General features: G+C 36.4%; 1 protein-coding gene across 6 annotated transcripts in view; it reads left to right on the forward strand.

The window, feature by feature from the left end:
• Positions 1-17,006, forward strand: part of MRPL39 (mitochondrial ribosomal protein L39) — a 39,699-nt gene extending 22,693 nt beyond the window's left edge. For 2 of the 6 annotated variants that reach the window (XM_055279362.2, XM_063639367.1), the window contains exon 10: positions 8-2,239. In XM_055279362.2, coding sequence (XP_055135337.2) covers positions 8-166 — 159 coding nt within the window. In that variant the 3' untranslated portion in view covers positions 167-2,239. Of the gene's footprint in view, positions 1-7; positions 2,240-2,562; positions 2,662-12,169 lie in introns of those variants that run through there. The other 4 variants (XM_055279364.2, XM_063639369.1, XM_055279365.2 and 1 more) reach the window with 3 other exon arrangements.

Here is a 17,006-nt window from a genome sequence, read left to right on the forward strand (position 1 = left end):
GAGACAGAGTCTTGTTCTGTCTCCCAGGCTGGAGTGCAGTGGCGTGATCTCGGCTCACTGCAACCTCTGCCTCCCAGGTTCAAGCGATTCTCATGCCTCAGCCTCCCAAGTAGCTGGGACTACAGGTGCCCACCACTACGTCCAACTAATTTTTTTGTATTTTTAGTATAGACAGGGATTTACCGTGTTAGCCAGGATGGTCTCGATCTCCTGACCTCGTGATCCACCCCCCTCGGCCTCCCAAAGTGCTGGGATTACAGGCGTGAGCCACCGCGCCTGGCCCAAGTGATTGTATTTCTTGATCACAACTATTCCTGTTACCTGTTTCATAGGCTAAGTGTGCCTCTTTTACTTAGGTTATCTGATAGCTGTCCTGTGTAATCTGGCCTCATTAGGCCTTCCTCCTTATCCTAATTTCCCACAATGCCACAAACACTGGTTAAGCTTGCAAGCACATTAAGCATCACACATTAAACTTATTTTCACGTTTGCTTATTTCTTCATGATAGTTTTTCTTTCTAGACGCCATTTCCCATTCTCTTTCTATTTACCACGCAGTCATTCTTCACTACCTCGCCTGAGTCGTACCTCCTCCATGGAACAGTCTCAGAGTAATCTCTAACAAATAATTACTCATTCATATAAGTTTGTGCTTGATTGTATATGTCCACATACTGTTTTTTGATTGTTTTCTTTGCCAGTACATTTATCTGCTGTCTGTTAAGCCTTTCAGGATTTGTTATATTTGTGTAAGCCCAAATTTTGAACACAACATTAGCACATGAAGGGGTTACCCAAGAAATATTTATTGACAATTTTTCATAATGATATATAAACCTAGTCTTTATTAATGACTATATAGATAGGAATTATTGTTTAGGGACTTCACCATAATGTTCTTGAGTAAGGGTTATATAATTTTTTTTCTCATGAGAAGAAATTACCTTTGAATGGATGGAGTAATTTTCTCTTTTTAGTTGGTCACAATGATCATTTTAGATTAAGAAACTAAAGAAAAAATGTTCAGCATGTTTACTTGGAGTTAAGTAAAATTAAAAAAAATTTAAAAAGCTAAAGAATATTAAAGAAATAGTTTGGGAAACTAAAGAAGCAATAGTAACTGAACACTTTAAAGGAATGAAAAATGTAGAAAAATGGCAGAGACAGTGTCTTACCTAGAATATCTAGTGATGTTAGTCAATACATATTTTTTCAAACATTTATTGTGGTTTAGTTGCTTTTTCCTACTGTCCATTTTGCTTTTCTGAAGGGATTAGATTAAACGTGGTTCATTGATGCAACACAGACTTACTGATTGTTTATTGTGTGCCAGGTACTGTTACGGTCTGGAGGTACAAAAAAATGAACAAAATATACTTGCTGCCTCAGGGAAGTAATGTTGGTTGGATAATTAGGCTTATAAGCAGACAGTTCAGGTGTACATGTGGGGCTCCGGCATAAAGAAGAGGACTCAGACCAAGCTGGGGAGTTGCTTAAGGAAGGCTTCCAGGAATTGGAGTCTCTTAAGCTGATTTTAAAGGGTAAATAAAAGTGGACCATGCAGATAATCTGTTGGAGAATGGGTTGGAGGTTATCTCAGAGGAAGTCACTTGCCTACATAGAGAACATGATGAATGTAAGATGAATTTGAAAGTACAGATCACATGTAGGGTAGGTAAAGAGTCAGTCCAAAAACAGAATATGAGGGGCTTGTGTTCCGTGTTGTGGAACTTGCATACCTGACTTTCCTCCTCCACCCCACTGAGATGCTAGAGAGTAACTGGAGAATTTTGAGTAGGGAAGTGACCTATTGATCAGCTATTCTTGTTTAAAAGCTCATTCTAGGGGTAGCATGGGATATAGCTGTGACTTAAGCCAAGAGTTCTGTTAGGGGGATAGAAGAGGAGAGGTCCTAAAGTTCAGCCACGATAGGGAGAATGACTGTGAGAGTTAACTTAGGCTGAATTAGTAGGACTGTTGATGGAATATGCAGGTAGGAAGAAGAGTGAATTCTTGAATGCTGTCCTTAGGTAGCTGGGTGGAGCCCTTTACCAAGATAGATGATGCAGGCAGGACAGGTTTTGGGGTGTTGAATTCAGATTTAGCTGTGTCTGTTTGATGAGTCTGAGTGACATAGAGTAGAAATAGGGACATAGAGATATCTATTTAGACTAAATCTGTAATATGCTCTATTCTAAATGGAATTATATTCCAAAAGAAAATAAACTGATTTAAAATAGCTTGTTACAGCACTTCAGGTGTTTTTTCTTACACTAATGATTTTGTTTTATGGCTGAAAAGTAAAATGGCCAACTTGAGAAGCCTAGGTGTAATATGCCTTAGATTATATTTTTGAATGGAATTATTATTCTTTACCTGATAATTTGTATTGGTTACTTGGCCTTTAAATCTTTCTTCTTACCTAACTTTCTGTAATAATTACGATTGAAGGGGAAAGATAAAGGGTCATTATAAGAGGGCTGTGGAATGATTTAAAATGGTGGGTGAAGGGTAAAACTGAAAGTGTTTATTAGGAAAGTAAAGCTATTCATGTTTTTGCAGGTAACTGAAGATCAAAGTAAACGAACAGAGGAATGTACATCTACCTAATAACTTTCTAAAATTTAAATATGTATAATAAAATAAATGTTTTAAATAGAATGTTTGTGTGTGCTTATACAGATTAACCCTTTCTCCCCAAGATTGATAGTGATCTTTACTTTTTCTTTTCTCTAAAGTATGAAACACTTCATGTTGCTCAAATAAAAACTGTACAAAAACAGGTCACTCCCTTCCTGCTCCATGGATGCAATACTTTAGCATGTTTTCTCTTTTTTTTCCTACAGATCTAGGCAGATACATAAAAATATAAAGGTAATTTCTAAAAAACATAAATAGGATCATACTATACTTGCTTGCGTTTTTTGCCAAACAGTGGCATAGTAAACATCCTTGTGCAAAAATGGCAAATGTTTGTAGATAAATAATATTGACTGGGTATTTATCATGTGCTGGGCCTTGTGCTAAGCTCATCACATGTGGAACCTTTTGTATAATCCTCACAGTGACATGTTGAGAAGATGTTTCTATTTTTTAAATGAGGAAACAGTATAGAGCTTGAAAGTGGTAAAGCGGGAATTTGAATGGAGGCAGTTTCACTCACATGCTCTTATGTTCTACTCTACGTTGCCTCACGTATAAATAATTTTGTAGAAATAGATTTCTGGCAGTGGAATTATTGACAGGTGCTACCAGATGCTGGCTTCCCAAAGGTTTTGCCAAATGTTACTCCCAATAACAGTGTCTAAGAGTGCCTGTTTCCCCACACCTTGAGTAAGCCTTGGTTATCAGTCTTACAAAAATATTTTGCCAAAAACTTTCTTCTTCTTTGTCAGCAAGTTTTCTGCGTCTTGTGCACAGGCTTCCTCTGAAGGCCGTATTATTTTTTTTTTTTTCTGGGTGAGGTCAACTTTTTCTTAGAGTCCATATCTTCCTGTTTCTTGATTAACTTTCTCATTTTGCTAGCATTTGTCTCTAAGCTCCTTTATAGGAAAAAATGTCTAAGAGGTGAGCCATTGCATGTCTAAAGTGGGTTATGCACTTATATTTGATGAACTATTTAGCTAGATACAGAATTCTAGATTGAAAAGTAGTTTTCTCTTAGAACTTTGAAAGCAGCTCAGTTATTTTCTGGCATCTGATTTTGCTAATAAAAGGTCTGATGCCAGTCTGATTCTTGTTCCTTTTTATATAACCTGTTCTCTTCATTCCTTTCTCTCAACACTCTGGACACTTAGGATCTTATTATTCTTGGTGTTGTAAAATTCGACAATCCTGTACCTGTATCTAGGTCTTCAGTCAGTTATTCTGCTTGGTACATAGGCGATCCTTTCAATTTTTGACATCTCTCTTTTATGTTTTTTTACTTTATTTGTTCTTTCTTTTCTCTGGAGGTTCTTTGTTTCCCTAATACCTTTCAGCAGTATTTGCATCTTCTGTATTGGTCCTCTGTATTTTTTTCCCTTTCTCGATTATTTTTCCTGCATTTATATTTTACTCACATTATGTCAAGCATATTTTAATGTCTGAAAGCTCTCTTTTGCTTCTGTTTCATAGAATACTTTCCATGTTTTCTGGATGTGATGTATTTTCATGAAGCTCTCTGAAGATATCAATATAATTGTTACTCATTTGTTCATTCACTTTCTAGTCCCTGAATCATCTCTTTTCTCTGGTGACAGATTTTTTTCTTAGTCTTTCATTTACATGTTTCAGGCTTTTTTCAAATGTCTTATGTTTGTTGGCTGTCAGTTTGTAGTTGAAGATGTGGATGTAGGGAGGCTGAGTGGCAGCTCTGTGGTTTGAGCAAGGTTTGCCTTCTCGTAAGCATCACCAAGGATGAGTAGGTAAATCTGGCTGGTAGGATGAGGGTTTTTAAAATGCTAGAATGAAGAGGTCTTGTCTTGGCTACCGATTTCTAAATTGACTATCCTAGTTTTACCCAGACTGTTCTTTCACTTACTTTATAAAAGATCCCTTTGATATTTTGCATGGGGCACTTCCTGGATTTAGGCCCTTCTGTATTTGAAGATGGGGTAGTGGTGCCTGCCACCCGACCAGCTAATTTTTGTATTTTTAGTAGAGACGGGTTTCACCATGTTGGCCAGGCTGGTCTCGAACTCCTGACCTCAGGTGATCCGCTCACCTTGGCCTCCCAAAGTGCTGGGATTATAGGCGTGAGCCACTGTGCTTGGCCTATTTCCTCTCTACTCTTACTGATTGTGCCATGCTTTCATGTAAAAGGTTCCTTTCAGTGCCTGGGTCTGCTTCATTGGTCCATTTATCTGTCCATGTACCACTGTAACACCGTTTTAACAACTATAGCTTTATAACAAGTTTCAGTTTCTCTTATGGTGGGTTCTCCTTTCCTATTCTTTTTCGAAATTTTCATGCTTATTGTAGGGTCAGCTTGTTAACTTCTTAGTTGTCTTAAAATCTGTTTTGCCTGGCCGGGCGCAGTGGCTCATGCCTGTAATCCCAACACTTTGGGAGGCTGAGGTGGTCAGATTACGAGGTCAGGAGATCGAGACCATCCTGGCTAACACGATGAAACCCGTCTCTACTAAAAATACAAAAATTAGCCTGGCCTGGTGGTGGGCGCCTGTAGTCCCAGCTACTTGGGAGGCTGAGGCAGGAGAATGGCAGGAACCTGGGAGGCGGAGCTTGCTGTGAGGAGAGATCGCTCCACTGCAGTCCAGCCTGGGTGACAGAGTGAGACTGTCTCAGAAAAAAAAAAAAAAAATCTGTTTTGTCTGATAATGACATTCATACGTCGGGTTTCCTTTTAATGGTACACTTTTTCATGTCATTATTTTTTAGATTTTCTCAAGAACATACAGAAATCTTTTTTTTTTTTTTTTTTCCTTTCTTAAACCCATTCTAAAATGATTGTGGATTTGGCGGTTTCTCCTTATGGCTAAATCAGCATTTCCTTATTTTATTTTAAGATGGTTTTGTTAGCACCGTGTATTCTGGTTTGGGATTTTTAAACGTGCTGATAAATTGCTTCTTTTTATCATTTAAGTAATGATCCTTTCTATCTCAGTAATATTTATTTTCTCCTTTAATCTAGTTTTCTTAATCTATTTTTTAGAAAATCAGGTTCTATTGTTAATACTAGTTTTTTGTTTTGTTTTTTTTTGTTTGTTTGTTTGTTTTTTTAGTATTTACCTGGTGTATTACTTTCAACGTTTTTATGTTGTTAGGTTTTAAGTCTGTCTTTTGTAAATAGCATAAAACTGTTATTTTCCTTTTAAATCTAGTCTTTGAATTACTGTCTTTTAGTAGATAAATTTTAATTTGTATTCACTTTACTGTGATTATCATTTCTTTGCATTACTTTTTCTCCTTTCCTGTCATATGTTGGATTAATCCAGTTTTCCTTATTTTCCCTTTCTTTTTACTTTCTGTTTTAGAAGTTAGTATTTCATTCATAGGTGTACCATTATTTAATCTATTCCCTATTTATGGTTGATTTTTAATTTTTGTTACTATACTAATACTTCAATTAGTAGCCTTGTATATATATGATTCCACACATGTGCTAGTAGCTCTGTAAAATACATTGTTGTACCTGATTCCAGGTCAAAGAGTATATGTATTTTAACTTTTAAAAAATATAGATAATCTTTTAAAGATAAATTTATCCAATAAGCAGATTTTATATGTCATATGTGATTACATATATTGAAGGAAAGGGGAAATATTTTGTTTTAGGAGTGGCTACTACTGCAGTGTTATTTTTGAAGCATCTCAAAATTGGTTATTATGTCAGGATTGCCTGTTGAGAAAAAAATTCCGCAGACAAAATTTCATATATTTATAATATATGAAATTTTTGTATATAATATTTCATATATTTATAATATGTGAAATTTTCGTATATAATATTTCATATATTTGTAATGAAATTTCTTAAAGCAAACATGGATACTGCCTTCTTAATTTGCAGGATTTAGGGAAAACCAAATTGATGCTTGAGCGTCTGTAAGGAATCCATACAAGTCAACTTGAAAAACAGTTCCTCAAATTGGGACACACATATGCCAGGTATAGACAGTGCTCAATATTAGAACAAGTTGAATTTCCAACATCAGTGGGTACTTGGATACATTTTCTCATTCAATTTAAGCAACTGAGCAAGGTCCTGAGCTGGGTGTAATACCAAAAAATTAAAAAGGATTCTCCTTTCCTACAGAAGCTCAATCTAGAAGAGAGGATAATGTATACACAAATAACAAACCAAACGTGGGGCACAATGCGAAGCACGTTTATGGAGGAGCTATAATCTGCTTTGGGAGTATGGAGGAGAAAGATCACTTCTGGCTGTAACCCTTTTTGGAGTTCTTTTACTATGTGCTTGGCCTGGGTTAAGGGAGCACATTGCTGAGCTGCTAGCAGTTGAGAAAGGACAGAATTTTCCTAAGTGGAGACTGGGTATGATTGTTGAAGCCTTGCAGCATAGGTGAGAGGGTGAGATGGGATGGCAGTGACATTTGTGACTGTCTCATTAGTCAACCCACTCCTTGCAAAGCAAGAACTGGCACCCAATTCCTTCTCACTGACTTTCCCTCTCTGTTGCACTAGGCAGCAGCTGATAGATTGGGGTTAGTTAGTATCAGGTCATTGGTTGGTTGCAGCTGGTGGTAGAACATAGGGCAGCTGGTTTCGGGGTGGTGGATGGGGGGAGTGGGGGAAGTCAGGTGTATTTTATTGAGGTGGTTAGGATGGTTTTGGTGATGAGAGATGATGAAACTTCATTGGAATTTCATTGCTGCTTATCTCCAGAGAGGTCAACCACAAGACATCTCTTATCACTTAGCCTATGTTGCAGACTCTCATTACATGGTGAATAGTGTGTAAACAGATCCATATGTTGCAGGATTTCTGCTGAGCACCATTCCTAGTAGCCACATCAACAGTAGCATCGTATATAAAACCACTATTTCCTCAGAGTTGGTTTAGGAACCACCTGAATCTGAGCTACCTGGTCAGCCTGGTAAAAATGTAGTGTCCTCAGCTCCATTACAGTATTAGAATCTCTGGGAGTGGGAGCCTGGGAGCTTGGGAACATGCATCTTCACAAGCTTCCCAGGTGAGAATCCCTTGATCTTCACTTATATGTAGAACTTTTCACTTAATTGTCTGCTGTGATGAACTTTTATTTACCAAAAATCATTTCTTTCAGCTTAGCGGTATAGTGAAAATGAAATGTTCACTGTATTTAAACTCATTTCTGTTTTTAGACATGGACTTAGAAAATTAATGGTGTGATTAAGTCAGTAAACATTTGAAAGGGATATGAATATGCAAGATGGTGTTTCATCCCTCAAGGATATCACTTCTTCTATCGCAATCATTTACACCCCAAAGTAAATAAGGATATACTACGTTAAGTGTTAGTGAACTGGGAAATCCCTGAGCATTACAGAGAAGGGCGGAAGAGTGACTGAATATAGAGAAGACACCATTGTGATGACATTTGAGGAACCCACCTAAAAAATTCCAGTACTCGTATGTCTTAGATGAATGAAGACTAATACTAGTATGCTTAGATTTGTTAAAACACTACAGTAACAGGCCGGGCGTGGTGGCTCACACCTGTAATCCCAGCACTTTGGGAGGCCGAGACGGGTGGATCACCTGAGGTCAGGAGTTCGAGACCAGCCTGGCCAACGTGGTGAAACCCCATCTCTACTTAAAATACAAAAAATCAGCTGGGCGTGGTGGTACACACCTGTAATCCCAGCCACTTGGGAGGCTGAGGCAGGAGAATCACTTGAACCCGGGTGGCCGAGGTTGCAGTGAGCCAAGATTGTGCCATTGCACTCCAGACTGGGGGACAAGAGTAAGACTTCATCTCAAAAAAAAAAAACCAAAAACCAAAAAAAAAAAAAAAAAAAATTACCAAAACACTACAGTAATAGAAAAAAAAATCCTTATGTGAACATTATTTCACTTACTCTTATTGCTGTGGGAGAATTTGAAACCCAAAGTGGAAAGTTAAACTCTTATGTGCAAGTCTTTCCTGCTAGTTTCACTGTTTTCCAGTTATTATTAGTAGAGAACCACATGCTCAGTCAGCTTTTTATGCTTGTGTCTCATCTATGGACTCTATTATTTTTCTTTAAGCTCGCTTTTCTCTTCACGTTTCCTCACTTTCTTGAGGTATTTGCTATCATCTATTTTCAGAAAATTTCTGATATTCTTGTTCTGTATATATTCTTCAGTCCTCTGACTTGACTTTTTTTCTCATATTCCTCTATTTTTTTTCTCCTTAATTTTTTAGCTACTGGGTCCATCTAACTGATGACAGTGAATATGAAGGGCTTGGTTTTGAATTCCGTAAATTTCTGGGGAAGTGGGTCAGATCCTAGATAAATCTTGTAACATTTTGCAATTTTTAAAAACCATCCTTAGTTTGTAACTTACACACACAAACACACACACACACACACACACACACACACACACATATATATATATATATATATATATGTACCTTGTTACTTACCCCTTCCTCCAATCCAAACACAGACTCAGTCTTACTCATGCTCCAAGAATTTTTGTAATGGCTGGTCAGGAGGAATCCCTCTAAGATGAGGAGATAGGCAGTCAGAAGCCTAGGTGGGCTTGGCGTGAGAGAAAACCCAGGAACCCTGGTTCTTTGGGTCGTCACCACGGGATTATAGTTAGTTTGGAGCTAGAGTGTCCTTGGGGAGATCTGTTGTGGTAGATCATTTGATTCAAATGACTGAAATGTAAAAGTTTGAAAGTTTGTGTTTAACACTTAATGCATAATAGACATTGTGCTTTTTCACATGCATGATTTCATTGAAGCCTACATCCTATGAAATATGAAATATATTCATCATTTTATTGATGAAGAAATTGAGGCTTAGAGGAAGATTCAGTAACTTTCCTAAGCTTCATGTGAGTGTACTCAAATGCTCTTCAAATAAGGCATTTCCCAGTACAGCTTTTCTTTAAGTGCCTTTGTAACTTTCATAGCTTTTTGTTGTAACAGCAGGAAGGTTATACTACAATAGTTTATTCCAGTCCTAATGTTCTATGACTTTGTGTCTTTAGGCAGCAAGCAGGATTTTGAAGAACTGGGACTCAAAGCAAGGAGTACTCTTATAGATATACAGTGGCAGATAAAATGAATTGAAGAAACACTTTTTTTTTTTTTTTTTTGAGAGGGAGTCTCACTCTGTCACCCAGGCTGGAGGATAGTGGCACGATCTTCGTTCACTGTGAACTCCACCTCCTGGGTTCAAGTGATTCTCCTGCCTCAGCCTCCTGAGTATCTGGGATTACAGGCACGCACCACCATGCCTAGCTAATTTTTGTATTTTTAGTAGAGATGAGGTTTCACTGTGTTGGCCAGGGTAGTCTAGAACTCCTGACCTCAAGTGATGCACCCGCCTTGGCCTCCCAAAGTGTTGGAATTATAGGCATGAGCCACTGTGCCTGGCCTGAAGAAACACTCTTGAATGTGTTCTACCTACATGGGAGCTCCGTGGAGCCACAAGCTCATTCCAGGGGTTAGGAGAAGAAATTTGTCTTGGCAGCACATACAACTTGAACAGAAAGTGAGGAGAAGAAATTTGTCTTGGCAGCACATACAACTTGAACAGAAAGTGGGGCAAAGCCAAATGGGTATTCTTACATGAGAATACTGTGTCCTAGGAGTCAGGAATGTTCCCTTTAGTATCCTCATAATTTTCTTCCATTGTCTTTTTTTGGCAGATAGCTTCTGAAATTATAATTTGTACTTGGCAAAAGAAAATGGGCCATAAAAATTATTTTAAATCAACTAAAGACTCATGAGATTTATTTGGTTACAGTGAATAACCTTGACAAAATGTTGAGAAGAGTTGTTAAAACAAGTATACATTAAATATACTAACAATTACATTTGGTTACATATTTGTAAGTGATGGTTATTTAGAAAAACTGCATAGAAATCCAAACCTTAAAAATTCTGCAAATCAAATCATTAGCTTTTCTCTAATAAAGTAGGGTGACTAGTTCTTGGATTAATCTAACTATAACATTAATGTAGCACTTGATTATCTTATGGAATAATTCTCTATCTCACCTAAGCCTCACAACAACCTTGTAAAGTATTATCCCCATTTTATGGAGAAAGAAACAGGCTTAGAAGTGCAAAGGTAGATTCTTTGCTCGCGCAACCGTATTATGTGGCTAAGCTATTGAACTTGAACCTAGATTTGGGACTTCATTTCAAATATGACATTTTTTGATTAAATCTTTGTATCTGTATGGAAAAATATCACATTAGCTGTCAGATGTTATTTACCCTGCTAATTGTTAAAAATATTTCATTTAAAAAATTCAGCTTCATAGCCTTTCAATTTCCCTTTAAGAGTCAAATTAAAGTATTAATTTTAAACTGAAGTTGCCTAAACAGAAAATCGTTACCTGGGCGAAAGTACCAGTTTCTAAATCTTTTAAAAAATGTTGCCAGACAATCCATGATATAACTGGAGGTTAGTAGTCCTTCTACTTTTTAACTACAAAAATATTATAGAAATTTGTGTTTAGCCCACATTTCTAACAGTTGAATCAAAGGTGTTTATGAACATTATAATGAACAAGCCAAAACCTGCAATTAAGAATGACATTAATATGTTTTCTGTTAATGATAAAAACAAACATGGGCTTGACATTTAAATGAAAATGTTTGCATTTAGGATACTACTGATAAATCTTTTAAATAACCTTACTTTTAAAACTTAGTTTAAGGTTGAACATCCCAGTGACCAGATTATGATTAACAGATTGAAAAATGATAAAGCCTGAAGTCTAAGTTTATCCAGCAGGGTGACTCATGCTTCTTTGTCATCCTCCCACGGCAGCAATTTGTTCCATGTGAATGCTAGTAACAGGCATCATACCCTGTTAATGCTAACATGTAGGAGTCAGTTGGAGGTAAAAACCCCTATCACGATTAGCATTAACAGCATACAGCCTACAGCAAGCCTTCAGCACTCAGAGGAGGAGGCATAAAGAATTTAAACCACAGATTTCCCCTTCCTGGTTTGTGCCACCTGCAAGAGAGAAAGAAATGTTTGTGTATGCACATGTGGTTGTAAAGCTGGAGTGACAGAATATAGTAAATCTGAAAGGAAAATAGTCCATTTTCTGTTGAAAGGAAGGAGCTCATTAAATCCTTGGAAGTAATTTGTCGAAAGTGGTAGAGAAATTGGCAATTAAAAGATGACATTGTTACCTTTAGGCATATTTGAAGACTTTTTGAAAATTATGTTTTAAATTCTATTCTCTAGTTTTGAATCGGGTACACATATGTATCATCTTCCTTAAATAAAAAAACAAAAACCACTCTTCAGAGTTTTCAAATGCCAAAATGCAAAGAGAGAAGCTTGCATTCTGACACAGTACAGTTTTGTTTTTTTTTTCTGATTTGTACTTCATCTGGGAGCTAGACAATTAAAGGCCCAAATGTTCAAAATAGTCCTTTATGATTTATGAAAATTAAAACCCAATTAACCTGTTTTATAAAGGTAGGGTTCAGGCTGAATTTTTCATTCTGTAATACATAGTTTTACCTTTATTCTTTCAGGAAATATGATACAAGCAATGGAGGTTTGCCTACCAACGAATCTATCTGAAAATGTCCCCGTCTACTATTTAGAGATTCCTTTGCGGAAAGCACTACCCAGTGGCTTTGGTTTTGACTACATAAAGGAAGTATGACTTAAAGAGTCCTCTGTGTTTCAAACTACTTGTCTTAGGCAGAGGGTTGATTAAAAAAAAGAACAAGACGAATTTGCTACTTCCTTTTAGAGTCTGATTTTACTCTCTCAGATAAAGTGACATTTCTCCCACAGGTTTCTGATTTCAGTGTTACTATAGCAGAACCTAGAAGTTAGAGTATCATTCAAGTATGTGGTCTCCTGCAGTACAAGAGGGGAATCACCTTTCCTTTCATTTAATAATGAAACCAGCTAGATATAAAAATGTGACTAAGTTCAAAAGAAACGTATGAAGTAAAAAATTCCCCAGTGAATATATTTTGACGGGGCAGAATATCGTGGTTTGGAAATTTCCAAACCAAGGAAATATATCATTCTTACTGATAGTATTTTTTTTTAAACTTTACTGTTTTCTGAGATGAATTAGTTGATGATGAAAAAATTTGGATTAAATGATGTCACTTCAGGAACTCAATTCATTTTACAGAATTTCAGTCCATAAAGACTAAAAATGAGGACTTTTTTTCCCCCTTACAGGGTCCTGGACACAGTAAATGCTCAATAAATACATATTAATAATCTAGTGTTAGTGCCACCCCAGCCAATATAACTCACCCTTTTCTTAAAAGATGTGTTTAATTTGTATTGAAGGTAAATTGCTGGCATACTATTCTACCCATAAATTTTATTCCTGTTCTTTAAAGATAACATATGAGCACAGGTATTAAAATAAATATATTTAGTATACTAATTAGCTTTTTCCCTCTTTTTAAATATACATATGAATTGCCTGATTAGAGCCCTCAGAAAAGTGACGGTGTTTTTGATAATGTGTAATATATATTAAAAATTCTAATAGCTTTTTTTATTTGTTCAAACTCTAGATGTATATTGAAATAAAACATGTCACACAGGTCCCCTTTTGTTCTCAAACACAACCTTATCATACAGGCGTGATGAATTCCTAACACTGCAGAGAAATGAGAAGTTTGTCTAAATATACTATAGAACCTTAGGTCATATTTAAAACACAATGATAGATGAAAAACATTAATGAACAGAATAAAGGAGAAAATATCCCAGAATATATATATATATATATTTTCAATTTAAAAATAGTAGACTTTTAAGGACATTAGAATGACTAGAAGGTCATCCATCAGTGTGGAGTCTATGTCCACTTCCAGTGTTTTTGACTGGGCTAAGCAACCAACAACAGAATTGCTGTATGCCTGAGTGGGAATTTGTGGTCATAGACAACAAAGGCCAGTCTATTAGCCAAGGCATTGGGCAGAGGGTGCTTTCATGAGGTAATAAGAAATGAAGTAGTTCTTTCTGGAATCGGTGTGGCCACCAGCTGGTAAAGTGGCAGGGGAAGAATTATACACAATTATAGGCATGACAATAAATAGTGACAGTGCTAACCAAGTAAGAACGTGACAAGCATGATGTTTAATGTATAGCAATGCAAGAGGAATTTATATGAATTATACATTAGAAATTAGATTGGGGTCTTTGACTAGGTAGTTCTGCAGATATACTTCCAGTCCCCTCACTCCACAATACTCCTTATGCCTACCACATGAAATATCCATTGTCAGTATAAGTTTTACTGTGTAGCATAGGTTCCAAGTTAAATGTTCTTAACCAATTACTACACACTGTCTATCAAAATCATTCCTTCTCACAGTGGGTAAAAATCTACCAAGAGGAAGCACTATGTGTTCTAGATTAATGATAACACCAAGTATCTTTCATTATATGACAGGCAATTCTTCCTCTCGTAGTAAGAATGAAGCTGAAGGTGGCACTTTGGGAAATTTTTCCTTAAATTATGCTTTCCTGAAGGACAATTTTTTGGGGGGGGGGCTGGAGTGTGAGCATAAGATTTAAGAATATCTGGCTGGGTGCGGTGGCTCATGCCTGTAATCCTAGCATTTTGGGAGGTCGAGGTGGGCGGATCATGAGTTCAGGAGTTCGAGACCAGCCTGACCAACATGGTAAAACCCCGTCTCTACTAAAAATACAAAAAAATTAGCTAGGCGTGGTGGCGTGCGCCTATAATCCCAGCTAATCAGGAGGCTGAGGCAGGAGAATCACTTGAACCCGGAGGCAGAAGGTTGCAGTGAGCCGAGATTGTGCCACTGCACTCCAGCCTGGGCAACACAGCGAGACTCTGTCTCCAAAGAAAAAAAAAGATTTCAGAATATCCTTTTATTCTTACCTTGTTGATTTGCCAGGAAAGACGTTATCAAAACTATATATTCAGAGCATAATATGTCCTAAGTTTGTCATTAAAGTTCTGGTTTTCCTTCAAAAATTTTTTATTGTGGTGAAATATGTAATGTAAACATAATGTAAGTTTAACATCTTAGCCATTTTTAAGTGTACAGTTCAGCTATATTAAACACTTAGTCATAATGTTCTACAACTATCATTATCATCCATCTCCATAACTCTTTATCTTGTAAGGATCTCGTTTTATGTCTAAATCATAGGTTATATTCTTCTACAATTATATATATTTCTGTATGCTGCTTATTCTCAGCACCAACCATTTAATATTTGCATACCAAAGGAACTGCACACCATAAAGTTTTCTTTAAAAAAAGTTACAGTGGTCGAATTTCGTAACCAAAGCGATTGTGGGATAGCTCTAATTTTATTTATCCTGAAATATGCAAATAATTTAAAACTATTAATTTGTTGTTACAAATCAACTGTACATCTATTTTTACTGAAGGTCATCTTATATTGATGTAGCAATACAAATTCTAGGTCGAAAGCCATTTTAGTAGGTGAAATGGAATGTAATTATGTTGTTGAAAATTAAAGTGATTTAGTTTAGGTAACTTCCTCTGCATATTTTCCCACTTTAACATTTATGTGTACCAATCAAAAACATAATCATTAAGATGGAATAATGTTGATTCCTATTTGGATCAATTTGCTAAAAGCAATTAGCATATACTTGTATATGTGGAAGCAGTATCTGGCTTTTCTATCAGAATTTATTCTGGTTCTCTATATTCTGCCGCTGCAGTTTTGGTTTATGTCATGGAAGTAAGCAGTGATTAATGCAAGTATATAAAAATCAGTATTCTGTGAAACTTTGGACTTGTCATAATCTTTAGAATAACAACGATTTCTTGGTTACCTTTTGAGGTAGGATCAAAAGTTGAAAGTGGCTGCCAACTTGATGCCCCAACGGCCTGCCTCTATAAAAACTGCATCTGTCAGAGTGTTTCCCTTCCATTTTACTTAAGACAGAATTCCTTACCATTAGAGCCATCTCCATTGGGTGGGAGAGCCAAGGTGACAGGTAAGGTCTCTGGTAGGTTGTTCTTGAAATGCAGACAGGTTATCTGGGGAAAGAGGGTTGGGGTTGAAGTTGACACATCACCTTAGATGTGTTTATTAGGTTAGTTCGTCATCTTTGAAAGCAGAGATCAAGGGCTGAGGAGAGAGGACCCGGGATAGGTGGATTTTAATGGGAATAAAGAGTAATTTAGAGGAAAGATAAGGATGTACCCCAAATAGTTTGGTAGTTCAGTAGTTTTTTATTTATAATTTAAGCTCACACTTTTCATGTCCAGCATAAAGTAGCAACAAATTAAGTATTTAGACTATTATCTGAGTTTTAGTTCTCTGAGTTTCAACCTCTCTACATGCTATAAAATGCCATATAAAGTGTTTAATTTCTCAGAAATTCTTCATGAAGACTGGCAGTGTTCTCTGACAAAAAGAAAATCCAAATGACTGCCTTTCTAAAGTGTATTCATTTGTGTAAAGTTTATCACATATTTTCTGTAGAATATGATTCTGTGTTACATCTCAATAACTGACATTAAAGATGAGTCAACTTTTCTGCTACCAGGGAATGAGGTAAAGAGTATTATGTTTCCTCTTGACTTCACATGAGTTCCATCATTAACAAGGGATTGATGGCGTGACTTACTACTGACTGAGATGGTGGCCAACTGGCGTCACGTCTTCTGAAGTACACAAACTCATCTTTAAAGGTAAAAATGGATTGTTCTGTAGGAATAACTTATATCCTGAAATCTTGGTGAATGATAAGATTACCACTTTTCAGATCATTAACTTTAGATATAAGAAAAATTCCCTGAGTAAGCCATTGGTGGGGGAAAAATTATAAACTTTTCATGTCATGATATTTTATTTACTTCCATAGAAACTTAACATCACTTCTTGATATTTCTAATTGAGAGCTCTTTATTGAAAAATAGCAACTATTTCTAAATTAAGAGCTCCTTATTGAAAATAGCAGTTTGCACACACAATAGGATAACATTCTTTTCTGTATTTTGAGAATTAAGAAAATAAATGTTTTTAAAGATATATGCCAATAGTGATATTTAACACATAAAGGTGTGATGTATTTTTGAAGTGTCTTAGAAGAAAGCCAATGTGGATATTGCAGGGTCACTGTGGAAATGTGTATCTGTGGCTGTTTAGTTGTAAATGCACAAAAGAGAAAGAATGTCAGCCTTAGAGGATTATCCTGCTTTTCCCAATTTTAGAACAAGGAAGCTTTTACTGAAATGGCTTTGTGGAACTTACTTACAAGCTAAGAAACCTTCCCAATAGTTTTATTATGGACAGTAATTAGTGCTTTCACTTTTCTGATGAAGATGTGTAAAAAAAAAAACAGGTTAGGAATTTCCTCTCCCCCACCAGACT

The sequence above is a fragment of the Symphalangus syndactylus genome, chromosome 5 (genome assembly GCF_028878055.3).
Source record: "Symphalangus syndactylus isolate Jambi chromosome 5, NHGRI_mSymSyn1-v2.1_pri, whole genome shotgun sequence".
NCBI lineage: Eukaryota > Metazoa > Chordata > Mammalia > Primates > Hylobatidae > Symphalangus > Symphalangus syndactylus.